General features: G+C 39.0%; 1 protein-coding gene across 1 annotated transcript in view; it reads left to right on the top strand.

Annotated features, from left to right (window-relative positions):
- Positions 1-12,605, top strand: part of LOC105237632 (uncharacterized protein C3orf20-like) — a 110,050-nt gene that overhangs the window by 10,530 nt on the left and 86,915 nt on the right. Inside the window, exons 3-5 of the mRNA XM_034643668.1 lie at positions 414-851; positions 4,218-4,290; positions 4,670-4,755. Coding sequence (XP_034499559.1) covers positions 4,231-4,290; positions 4,670-4,755 — 146 coding nt within the window. The 5' untranslated portion in view covers positions 414-851; positions 4,218-4,230. The remainder of the gene's footprint in view (positions 1-413; positions 852-4,217; positions 4,291-4,669; positions 4,756-12,605) is intronic.

The following is a 12,605-nucleotide window of genomic DNA, read 5'->3' as shown; positions in this document are numbered from 1 at the left end:
ATCACCACTATGTTGTACACCTAGAACTAATGTAACATTGTGTGTCAGCTATACTCAAAAAAAATTTTAATATAATTATATAGTAAATAAATAAAAATGTTAAAAAAGAAAAGCCATTGAGGACTTCTGGAAAAGGTTTCCCAAGTTTCAAACAAAAAAAGAGGGGCGCCTGGGTGGCTCATTCGTTAAGCATCTGCTTTCGGCTCAGGGTGTGATCCCAGAGTCCTGGGATGGAGCCCCGCATCAGGCTCCATGCTCCACTAGGAGCCTGCTTCTTCCTTTCCCACTCCCCTGCTTGTGTTCCCTCTCTCACTGGCTGTCTCTCTCTCTGTCAAATAAATAAATAAAATCTTTAAAAAAAAAAAAAACCAAAAAAAAGACAAAAGAAAATATAGTCCCTTTTCTTTTTTTAGGCGATTTCAAGTCTGAAAATGATCCTTGAAGATGAAATCTGAAGAACACAGAACAGAAAGATGGGATGATGCTGAGCCCTTGGTGATATTATTCAGCTACTGTATTAGAAAACCCTAGACTAGTTACTCTACCTCCAAATATGTAAGATACTATATTTCTGTGTTGTTAAATTTCTGGTAATTAAAAATAAAGAAATCCTAACTTATACAAATTCCAGAATGTAGAGGACTTGGTGCTCAGTTGGCTCTCTTAATCCAGAAATTCCAAGCTTATATTTCCAGTGACTGAGGATGACTGAGATAAAAGACCTCATGAATGGAATCAGCTGGTCTCGAAGTTCTGAATGGAACTCTTGTATAAGGTTATTTTGGAGTCAGAACCAACAGATCTCTAATATTCTTTGGATCTGAAAATTGCAGAAGCTGGCGGGACAGAAGGTTGGTACTTTTTAAGGCACTCAGATATTTTTGAGGACCTGATCTTTGGAATTTGACATCTCTAGGTTGTTATGGGTGGGAGCTGGAACTGGCAGAGACTCTTGGATACTCCTATTTAAAGAAATGGTAATTTACATGTCATAAAATTCACCGTTTTAAGTGTACATTCTGAGGTTTTTAATATATTACAACTGTATAACCACTACCACTGTCTAATTATAGAATATTTTTCATGCATCAATTGATAGACATTTGAGTTGTTTCTATTTTTTGGCTATTATGAATAATGCTACTATGAACATTACAAGTTTTGATGTGGCCATATATGTTTTCATTTTTCTTGGATATATATCTAGGAATACAATTGCTGAGTCTTATGGGATAATTCTATGTTTAACATTTCAGTGAACTACCAGACTGTTTTCAAAGGCAACTGCGCCATTGTACAGTCGTACCCACAGTGTATGTGGTTTCTAATTTCTCCATATCCTTGCCATCACTTATTATTGTCGTTTTTAAATTATAACCATCCTAATAGGTGTAAAGTGGTATCTTATTTTGGTTTTGATTGGCAGTTAGCTAATTACTAATGATGTTAAGCATCTTTTCATGTGTTATTGGCCATTTGCATGTATTCTTTGGAGAAAAGTCTATCCAAATCTTTTGTCCATTTTTAAATTCAGTCATCCTTTATCTTTTTATTGTTTAATTTAAGAGTTCTTTATATATTCTGGATACTAGACCTTTATAACATATATGATTCTCCATTCTGTGATCCCATTCTGTGATCCATTTTGAATTGACTTTTTGTATATACTGTGAAGTAGGGGTCTGGTTTCATTCTTTTGCATGTAGATATCCAGTTGTCTTATTACAATGTATTGAAAAGACTATTTTTTCTTTTCTTTTTATTTTAATTTTTTTTTTATTATATTATGTTAGTCACCATACAGCACATCCCCGGTTTCCGATGTAAAGTTCGATGATTCATTAGTTGCGTATAACAACCCAGTGCACCATGCAATACGTGCCCTCCTTACTGCCCATCACCAGTCTATCCCATTCCCCCAACCCCTCCCCTCTGAGGCCCTCAGTTTGTTTCTCATAGTCATAGTCTCTCATGCTTCATTCCCCCTTCTGATTACCCCCCCTTTCTTTATTGCTTTCTTCCCCTACCGATCTTCCTAGTTCTTATGTTTCATAGATGAGAGAAATCATATGATAATTGTCTTTCTCTGCTTGACTTATTTCACTTAGCATTATCTCCTCCAGTGCTGTCCATGTTGCAGCAAATGNTTGAGAATTCGTTCTTTCTGATAGCTGAGTAATATTCCATTGTATATATGGACCACAACTTCTTAATCCAGTCATCTGTTGAAGGGCATCTCGGTTCCTTCCACGATTTAGCTATTGTGGACAATGCTGCTATGAACATTGGGGTGCATATGGCCCTTCTCTTCACTACGTCTGTATCTTTGGGGTAAATACCCAGTAGTGCAATGGCTGGGTCATAGGGTAGCTCAATTTTTAATGAAAAGACTATTTTTTCTTTCATCGAATTGTGTGGCACCCTTGCCAAAAATTAATTAGCCGTAAATATGAGGGTTCATTTCTAGACTCAATTCTAATTCATTGATCTATATATCTATACTCATGCCAGTACCACTTTTGATTACTATAGCTTTTGTAAGTTTTGAAACTGGGAGGTGTGAGTCCTCCAACTTTGTTCTTTTTTTCAAGATTATTTTGGCTATTCTAGATTCTCAAATTTCCATATGAATTTTAGAAATGTTAGCATGTCAATTTCTGTGAAAAGGACTATTGGAACTTTGATAGAGATTGCACAGAATCTATAGATCATCTGGGGAATATTGCCATCTTAACACTATTAAGGTTTCACTTCTTTTTGTGCCCACCTTACTGCAACCCCACTGGCAAGGAGTTCTACTTCATCCACATTATTTCAGTACCCGTCAGTTTGCATTTCTACCTCTTGTGTTTTTTTTTAAAAATATCCCCTGAAGCAGCTTCTGGCTATAAGTTCCTGCCTGGGCTGTTTAAGTTGCTCCTGAGGTGCCAATTATTGGCATATGGTTTTTTGTGCTCTGGTTCCAAAGTAGCATAGATTTTAAGTGATGTGCCCTACCCTATTTTTCCCATAAACCCTATTATTTTTAGTGCACAATATTGCAGGACATGAGGTTTTTCATGAATGTTTGTAACATGTTACAATGTAAATGCCTCTCTTTTTACATTTTAATCAAGGATTTTTGAGATTTTGAATTTACTCAAAGCGGAATCTTTAGCTACTCTGGCAGTACAGCAAGATGGAGATATTTAGGTAAATAGGAGTTTTGCTCTCCCTCCAATCTTCATTTTAAAGGGGTTTTCCGACTTCTCTTTAAGAAAGGGCTAGTCTACTATTATAATAGTAATAGCTAACGATCCTCAGTCCGTCACATTTCCCAATCCATTGATGCTGTTGCTGCTACCTGGTCCTCCTCTGTGTGCTCGTCCATCTTTCCATTGCAGATCCAGTAGGTGCATTAGCTTTGGGTTAGCCAGGCCCAGACTTTCTCCTCCCAGTCACCAGGGTGGTTTTCACAACCTGCTTGGTAAAATGTGTCCTCTTGGCCAGTGCTTCCCAAACTTGGGCATTTTTCAGAATCACCTGGACTGCTTGTTCAACCGCAGATTCTTAGATGCCACCTCTGGAGATTCTGATACAGTATACATCATGTCTGAGTGTGGATTTAAATTTCCAGCAAGGTCCCAGGTAATGCTGAGGCTCCTCATCAGGGACCACATTTTGAGTGGCATTGCTGTAAATGGCCCTTTCATCAGCAGTGTTACTTATCTTCACTAGTGCCTTCCACATCAAACCTTTTTTCTTGTCCATTGCATTGGCATAGTCATTCTCAACCAGGGGCAGTTTCGATCCCCAAGAGATATTTGGCAGTGTCAGGAGACACATTTTGTTGTCAGCACTGGGTAAGAGGGTAGCTGCTGGTGTCTGGTAGGTAGAGGCCAGAGATGCTTCTAAACATCCTACAAGGCACAAGGTAGCTTCTTACCACAAAGAATTATCTGGTTCAAAACATCAGTGGTGCCAGGGTTGAGAAAGTTGGCAGTGACCTGCTATTGCTTTGTTTGCCCACAGCATGCAATCCTTCTGATTGCAACTATGTCAAGTTGATAGCCCATGAAGTGAAGCTACAGATAAAGGAACAGTTGCATTCCTCCACCCCAGAATTTTTAATATTTCATCGAAAATAAAATATCTAAACTTTAAAACTGTGAAGTACTTTGAAATATCACCTACAAATATGATAACTTGTCTTCAGAGTTCTAATTTCTCTTACTTAGGTCTCATGGCAGAATGGGAGACTTGACTGAAGCTAAATCTTTGGACATTGGGCCCACCTATTTCTTTGATCAGGTAATAATATAGCTCAGTCGCATCAAATTATACTTTACTTCTCTCTCCCTCTCTCTCTTTTTAAGATTTTATTTATTTACTTGAGAGAGAATTTAAGACTTTATTTATTTATTTGAGAGAGAGAATTTAAGATTTTATTTATTTGAGAGAGGCAGAAGGAGAGAGAGAGAGAGAGAGAGAGAAAAGCAGACTCCCTGCTGAGCAGGAAGCCCGATCTGGGGCTTGATCCCAGAACCCAGCGATCATGACCTGAGCTGAAGGCAGATGCTTAACCGACTGAGCCACTCAGGCGCCCCTATAGTTTACTTTTCTAAAAATAATTCACTTTGGACCAGTGTTTTTCTCTGTTTTTTAATCAGAAAATTTTCTTTCATTTTAGATGAAACCAAAAAGAAAAAAATGGGAAAAGAGAGAGTGTGAAGACCATTTCCTCTCTTTGAGACACACCTCGGGAGCTAATTATAGGTAAAATATTGGGGATTACTCTTCAATTGCTGGGGTTACTTTACATTTTCAGAGAGTTATAAGGTACTCAGGACCAGTGCTTCCCTACCCTGTTCCCCAGTCCTCAAGAAACTATATCAAGGAATTTTCCATTTCAAAGCTGACCGTGGAGCCAATCAGAGAACTTTATTTTAGCCAGATCAGCGGTTAATTGAAGCGTAATTGGTCATATCTGACCAGTCACCCTGGTTTGTTTTTTTGGTTATTCCACAACAAACCCAGCCCTACTCTTGCTTTAGGGAGTTTGTACTAGATGTTCCCTTTGCTTTCTGCATTGTTTACTTTCTGTTCCTTTTAAGTCTTTACTTAAATATCACTTTTTGATGAGATTTTCTTGATTTTCCTATTTCAAATTTCTACCCTGTCCCCACCTTGGCATTCTCTATCCCTCTTCCTAACTATCCTCTTGCACTTATCACTTTCTAACATTCTAAATATCATTCCTATCTCTTTGTTTGCCCTCCCTCTTCTCTTGAGAGTATCGCGTCTATAAGGGGAAAATTTTTTTTTAAAGATTTTTAAAATTTATTTTTATTGAAGAGCTCCGGAGAGAGCTTCCCCGAGCCGGAGGTGTGGGTGAAGTGAGGAGGGGGTGCAGAGTGGGAGGGAGAGGGAAGGGGAGAGAATCCCAGGCAAACTACACACTAAGCACAGAGCAGTTGTGGGGCTTGATGTTACCACCCTGAGATCATGACCTGAGCTGAAACCAAGAGTCAGTCACTTAACCTACTGAGCCACCCAGGCACCCCAAGGGAAGATTTTTTAATCTACTTGACCACTTATCTATCCAGTCCCAAAAGCAAATGCTTGGCACATAGAATGGGCTTAGAAGAGATTTGTAACTTAATAACCATGGAATTGTGTCAGCCGTTAAAGGCAAATGAAATAATGGAACTAGCCATTTTACAATGTTTTTACCCACTACTTACTACAGTTTCTTAACTTGGAAATTAAAACACCCCATCCTGTCTTAGAACATATATCTCAAGGTTGTATAGGGTTTAAAGCTCTCGCTTATACCAATGAGTTCTTGAGCAGTGGTAATTTTGCCCCATGAGGGACATTGGCCATATCTGAAGGCATTTTGGGTTGTCATGTCTAGGGGTGTGACGCTGTTGTTATCTAATGGGTTGTTATCTAGTGGGCTGTTATCCAGCCCCCCACAACAGAGAATTATCCAGTTCAAAATGTCAGTAAGACCAGAGTTGAGAAACTCTGGTATACACTAATTGGGTAGAGTTAGTTGGTTAGTTTGTTTGGTTTGTTTTGAGCCTGCTGTAACTTTTCTCAAGACCACTGCAAGTTGTTGCTCTTTTCAGAAGTCTATCATTTCTTCATTTCCAACTCTTTCTGCTTGAAAAGCAATTCAACATAACTTGGTTATTTTGCACTCAAAGTGCTTGGCTTATAATTGGTACTCAGTAAAAGAGTTCAGGTTGTCATATGGGCAATAAGGAGGTCTGTTTATCATAGAGCTCTAGGGCTTTATTGACTGCCCAGCTTTCTCATTTGATGCATGTCTTAAGCATTGCTTCCGTTTGCTCTACTTAAAACACCCCATTGACTATCCTACTGCTGCCACTACACCAGGAATAAAATCCGCACTTCTTACACGAATTGCAAGTCCTTCTGTCATTTTCTCTCCTGCAGGCCCTCCAACCTCCTCACATACCACGCCATGTCACTTGCTCCCCAGCCATTATGGCCTATCTATTTCTTTAACAACCAAGCCCATTCATGCTTTTGGTTCTTTGCATTGGCTGTACATTCTGCTTTGAATATTTTTCTGCCATATTATTTCATGCTTGGTTCTTCCTCATCATTATTCCGGTTTCAATGCAAATGTCTTCTCCTCAGAAAGGCCATCCCTGATCTCCCAATCCAGAGTAGCCAAACATACACCCCCTGTCATTCTATTACAGTGTCTTGTTTTATTTTATTGTCACAGTTACCACTATCCGTACTTTTTATTTCCTTCCCTTCTTTCTCTCCTCCCTCTTCTCCCCTCATGTTTTCCTCCCCCAACTATGATATAAGATCCATGAGGGCAGAGTTATGTCCTCTTCACCATGTCTCTCCAGCGCCTAGAACTGTGCCTGATGAATATTTCTTGAATGAATCAATCATTTCTTTACATATGCGGTGCCTAGAGAGGTGGGGCTACTTTAAGACTGGGCCAGGTGCCAAGACCTTCATTGTTGATTACGTTTTTTTTTTTTGTAAAGATTTTATTTATTTATTTGACAGAGAGAGAGAGCACAAGCAGGCAGACCTGTCGGCAGAGGGAGATGCAGGCCCCCCACTGAGCAGGGAGCCTGATGCGGGGCTCCATCCCAGGACCCTGGGATCATGACCTGAGCCAAAGGCAGACGTTTAACCAACTGAGCCATCCAGTCACGCTGATTGTTGATTATCTCTTGTTAAGATTGTTAAGTCTGGATTTGAAATAGGCAGTCAATTATTTGAGCCTCTGTCTGAAAAATAAGCCAAACATATAAATATTATTTTTTAAGTGCACATTATATTTCTTAACAACCCTCTGAAGGTGGTAGAATTATTGATCTTATTTTACATATGATAAAACTGAGGTAATTAATAAATGGTAGGTGTTAAAATTATTGTAATACGTACTGTTTTTATCATTTTATTTGAGCAGTAGACAAATCTGAAAATCATGAATCCATATTTACAGGATGTTGCAAAGAAAATACCTTAAAATGAAAACATAATTGCTGGCTCACAGGGTTAGTATTAGAGTTTGGTAAAATGATATTTATGAAAGCAACTTTGAAACCCATAAAGAGACATAGAAATTTAATGAGTTATTATTATAATAAAATATTTAAAGTTTTCAAAAATGGGTCTTCCAGCCTTTAAATATCAGTGAAAATATAAACAATGACTGGAGAGCAAAGATTTAAGATCTACGTTTAGAATTCTTTTTTTTTTAAGATTTTATTTATTTATTTGAGAGCGAGCACAAGCAGGGAGGAGGGGCAGAGGGAGAGGGAGAGGGAGAAGCAGGCTCCCTGCTGAGCAGGAAGCCCAATTCCGGACTTGATCCCAGGACCCTTAGATCATGACCTGAGCCGAAGGCAGATGCTCAACCAACTGAGCCACCCAGATGCCCCTACATTTAGAATTCTTATGCCAATTGAAATACCTTTTTATCTTAAAAAACATTCTCTTTTATTTTACATTAAATACTAAGCTGGGAAACTAGTGCTATTTTTCAAATGATGTGAATGGAATTCTTATTTAGAAGAAAAATGCAAATGTCTCTATAGTGCTGTTTACCATTTTAAAAAAAACTTTATTCAGGTGAAATTCAGTCGAGTGTTGACATGTTTTACCACATTGACTTGATGGAAGAAAACACTTTGAAATTGTAATAACTCAGGTAGCTGTCTTAGAAATCTTTGAGCAATTGGTTTAGAGAACATTTCAAAGGACAGTTCATTTAAAGCACTTTTGTTCATGCCTCTGATAGTGTAGTGAAATCAGTTTTGGTTTCTTAAGCAATAGATATTTGTTGAATAAATGAGTAAAGATGGTAGCCAGATTACAGATTTTAAGGTCCTGAAAAGGGAAGGACTATGTCTTCTCTTTGTGTATTCTATGTAACACAGTGTCCAGACAATGTGTGCCTGATTATCCTCCTAGATTTTATTATATCAACTATCTAAAGGCTATCTAGATCGCTGTGAAAGAGGGACCACAAGGTTGCATTCTGAATGTAGTTTAAGGTAGAGATGACTGGGCTTGTTATGGAATGAGAGAAAGAGAGGATGGAGATATCCAAAGATAACTCCAGAACCGTTGGCCTGAGCAGTTGGAAGAATGGAACTGCTATTTATTGAAGTAAGTAAAAACTAAGGGAAGAGCAGGTTTGGTGGGAAAAACCAGGAGTTCATTTTTAGACATGTTGGCTAAGTTGATCTTGAGATGCCTATTAGATATGTTATGTAGGAAATTGGGTACCCAAGTCTGGAGGTCAGGTGGGAGCTCAGAGCTGGATATATACATTTGTGAGTTGTCAAGGTCTAAATGGTTTTTAAAGCCTTTCAGTTGAGTAAGATTACATGGAGAATAGAGATAGAGAGAAGAAGAGAGGTGTGAGAGGGCGAAGTTGACAAGAAACCAGCAAAAGAGTTAGAGAAGGAACATCCAGTGAGGGAGAGAACCAAGAGAAAGTAGTGTCCAGAAAACCAAATGAAGGGCGCCTGGGTGGCTGAGTTGGTTAAGCATCTGCCTTTGGCTCAGGTCATGATCCCGGGGTCCTGGGATCGAGTCCCATGTCAGGCTCCCTGCTCAGTAAGGAGTCAGCTTCTCCCTCTGCCCCTCCCCATCTCCCCCACTTGTGCTCTTTCTGAATCTCTCAAATAAATAAATTAAATTAAAAAAGAAAACCAAATGAAGAAAATGTTTCAAGAGTGTCTAGTTTTGTCAAATGCTGCATGGGGGTTGTGTGAGTTGAGACTGAATAGTGACCTTTGGATTCAACATGATCAAGGATTTTGGTGGTCTTAAAGAGGCTTATCTGTGGAGAAGTGGGGAGTAGAGTGGTTTGAACAGAAAACGGAAACAAATATTAACAACTTTCAAAGCTTTGCTTTTTCAAAGCAAAACAACTTTTACTATGTACCACTTCACACCCACTAGGATGGCTATTAAAAAACAAAAGCAGGGGCACCTGAGTGGCTCAGTGGGTTAAGCATCTGACTCTTGATTCTGGCTCAGGTCATGATCTCAGGGTCATGAGATCAAGCCCCTAGTCAACCTCTGTGCTCGGTGGGGACTCTGCTTGAAATTCTCTCTCTCCCTTGCCCCCCCCACTCTCTCTCTCATTAAAGTAAATAAATAAATCTTTAGAACAAAACAAAACAAAAACACAAGGTAACAAGTGTTAGCGAGGACGTGGAGAAATTGGAACCCCTGTGCACCTCTGATGGAATTGTGAAATGGTACAGTCACTGTGGAAAATGATATGGCATTTTCTCAAAAAAAAAAAATACATAGAATTACCATGATTCAGCAATTCCACTTCTAGAAGTGAAAGCAGGGACTTCAGCAGATAAGGTACACCCTGTTCATAGCAGCATTGTCATAATTGCCAAAAGGAGGAAGCAACCCAAGTCCATTGACAAATGAGTGGTTAAATGAAGTATGGTACACACATAGAATGAAATGTTACTCGACCTTAAGAAGGAAGGAAATTCTGACACATGCTACAACATGGTTGAACCTTGAAGACATTATGCTAAGTGAAATAAGACAGTCACAAATGAACAAATATTGTATGCTTCCTCCTACATGAAGTTCATAGAGTAGTCAAAAATCACAGGGACAGAAAGTAGAATGGTGGTTACAGGGGCCTGGGGGATGAGGGGAATAGTGTATATAGGTATAGGATATATCATTTCTTCTCTACCCTCTCAGGGTCTCCTGCTGAAATGGATAGAAGACAGATCAGTAAGAGATAAACACATAAATTTTATCTAGTAATTTTACACATATAAAGGAGCCCTCCCAAGAATGAAGATCCAGACAATTAGACCCAAATGCTTATATACTAGGCTGGACAAAGTAACGAACTGTGAAAATGTGCAAGACAAAGGGGTTGGGATAGAGCAGTTAATCCTAGAGAAATGACTTGGAAGTTAAGAGTTAGTTTAACAAAATCTGTTTGTACAGATTTTTCCTGGCCTCAACTTCCTCTCTGGTGATAGGAATGTTTCTTCCTCCTGGTGTAAGAAGGTCATGCTTCACATGAGAGTTTTAGCTCCTGTTTTCAAGAAGAAACAGAAAGGTCAGAACGCACTTCTTGGATTTGCTGTTTTTCAAGTGCCTTTAACTCAAAATAATCACTATGCCAAAGTGGCATGTTTTGGGGTGGCATGCTCTGAACCTCCACAGGGGGAATGGAGAGTTAGTGTTATTTGAGAGAGAAAGAGCACAAGCAGGGGGAGGAGCAGAGAGGGAGGGAGAAAGAGAACCCCAAGCAGACTCCCTGCTGAGCACAGAGCCTGACATGGGGCTCGATTCCACGACACCGAGATCATGACCTTAGCTGAAATCAAAGAGTCAGACACTCAACTGACTGAGCCACCCAGGCACCCCATCTCCTTTTGTTTTTTAAATTAATAGTAAATTTTGGGGCGCCTGGTGGCACAGCGGTTAAGCGTCTGCCTTCGGCTCAGGGCGTGATCCAGGCATTATGGGACCGAGCCCCACATCAGGCTCTTCTGCTGTGAGCCTGCTTCTTCCTCTCCCACTTCCCCTGCTTGTGTTGCCTCTCTCGCTGGCTGTCTCTATCTCTGTCGAATAAATAAATAAAAAATATTTTTTAAAAATTAATTAATTAATAGTAAATTTTGATGAGTCTAAATAGATGGTATTTTATAATCTTCTGCTCAATTATCTTTCCATACTTCATTGTGAAGATTTTCTTCTGACTTATCTTTCATTTAACTAATTTTCTCTCAACTTTGTGTCTAATATGCTGTTAAACTCATCTACTGAGTTCTTAATTTTTGTTATTATATTTTTCAGCTTTATAATTTCTGTATTTTTTTTTCAGATATGCTCTACTTATGCGCGCATGTGTGTGTGCTTGCGTGCGTGCATGTAGTTTTCAGTTCTTTGCAGAAATTCTCAATTTCCTTGGTCATAGTAAGCAGAGTTATTTTAAATTCTATCTCCCTATGGTTCTATTTTATTAATTGCTGTTTCTGCTGGCTCTCATTAACGTTCTCTGGACTCCTTGTGAATCTTGTTTTTTAAAACACTTTGTGTCACATATTGTATTTGAAAATTATTTTAAAAAATAATTTGAGGGCTAGGATGAAGTTAGCTTTCACTAGAGGATATTTATATTTGTTTCTGTCAGAGGCTTGGGGTTAGCAACACTTTGGGGTCACCTTAATTCAGTGTCAGGAAATGAGATAATTTGAAGCTGTGTTATAATGAGCTGGTTTAGGTGTACTTCTAGACAACCCTTACTCCTTTTGGATCTCAACCAGTAACCTTGCCATGGAAGGCCCTAGACTCCAAATTTTGAACCTTTAGCTGCTACAAAGCTATCAAAAGCCCTGACCAGTCTTTAAGTCTCTCAGATGCCTCTTACAGAATTAGTAAATTCTTTCCCACCCCTGACCTTCCACAAGGGGGGGAGATATGGGGTTTATCTCTTTGGATTCCATCTTCTTCCAGATACTGATAGTAAGTCATCACTCTCTTGTTAGCTCTCTGTAGCCTTTAAGATTTTTTTTTAAATTTTATCCAAATTTTCTAGTTGTCTCCAAGAGAGGATTATTTTGAATTACCTAGATGCTCTTACCAAAAGGGGAAGACCCCTTGTAAGTTTTAACCATGTTATGCATAGTTGTTTCATAAACTGGCTGAAAATTCCATTATCTGAGACACCTAGTCCCTTTGTGGATCCGTTTCTGTTGCTGCTTTGAAGTTTCAGTATAAGGTAGTAACATCTGATGGGGTGTGGAGGATAGGCTAAGGGAACACAGGACATGTCTGTAGACTAACCTGAGAAATTCAGGGAAGGCTTTCTGGAAGAAATGGCCTCTGTCTTGTGTTATAATTAAAGTAATTAATAAGCAACACATGAGCATGTTTTTATCCTCTGTGTATAAACATAATAGTTATTCATTGTAGAAAAGTTAGAGGGGTGCCTGGCTGGCTCAGTCAGTAGTGCATGCCGACTCTTACATGCGAGTCTCGGGGTCATGAGTTCAAGTAGGTGTGGAGCCTACTTTAAAAAAAAAAAAAGAAAGAAAAGTTAGAAAAGTATTTAA

Source organism: Ailuropoda melanoleuca, chromosome 15 (genome assembly GCF_002007445.2).
Source record: "Ailuropoda melanoleuca isolate Jingjing chromosome 15, ASM200744v2, whole genome shotgun sequence".
Classification (NCBI taxonomy): Eukaryota; Metazoa; Chordata; class Mammalia; order Carnivora; family Ursidae; genus Ailuropoda; species Ailuropoda melanoleuca.
The sequence above is the reverse complement of the archived record's forward strand: the minus strand, read 5'-3'. Positions and strand labels throughout refer to the sequence as shown.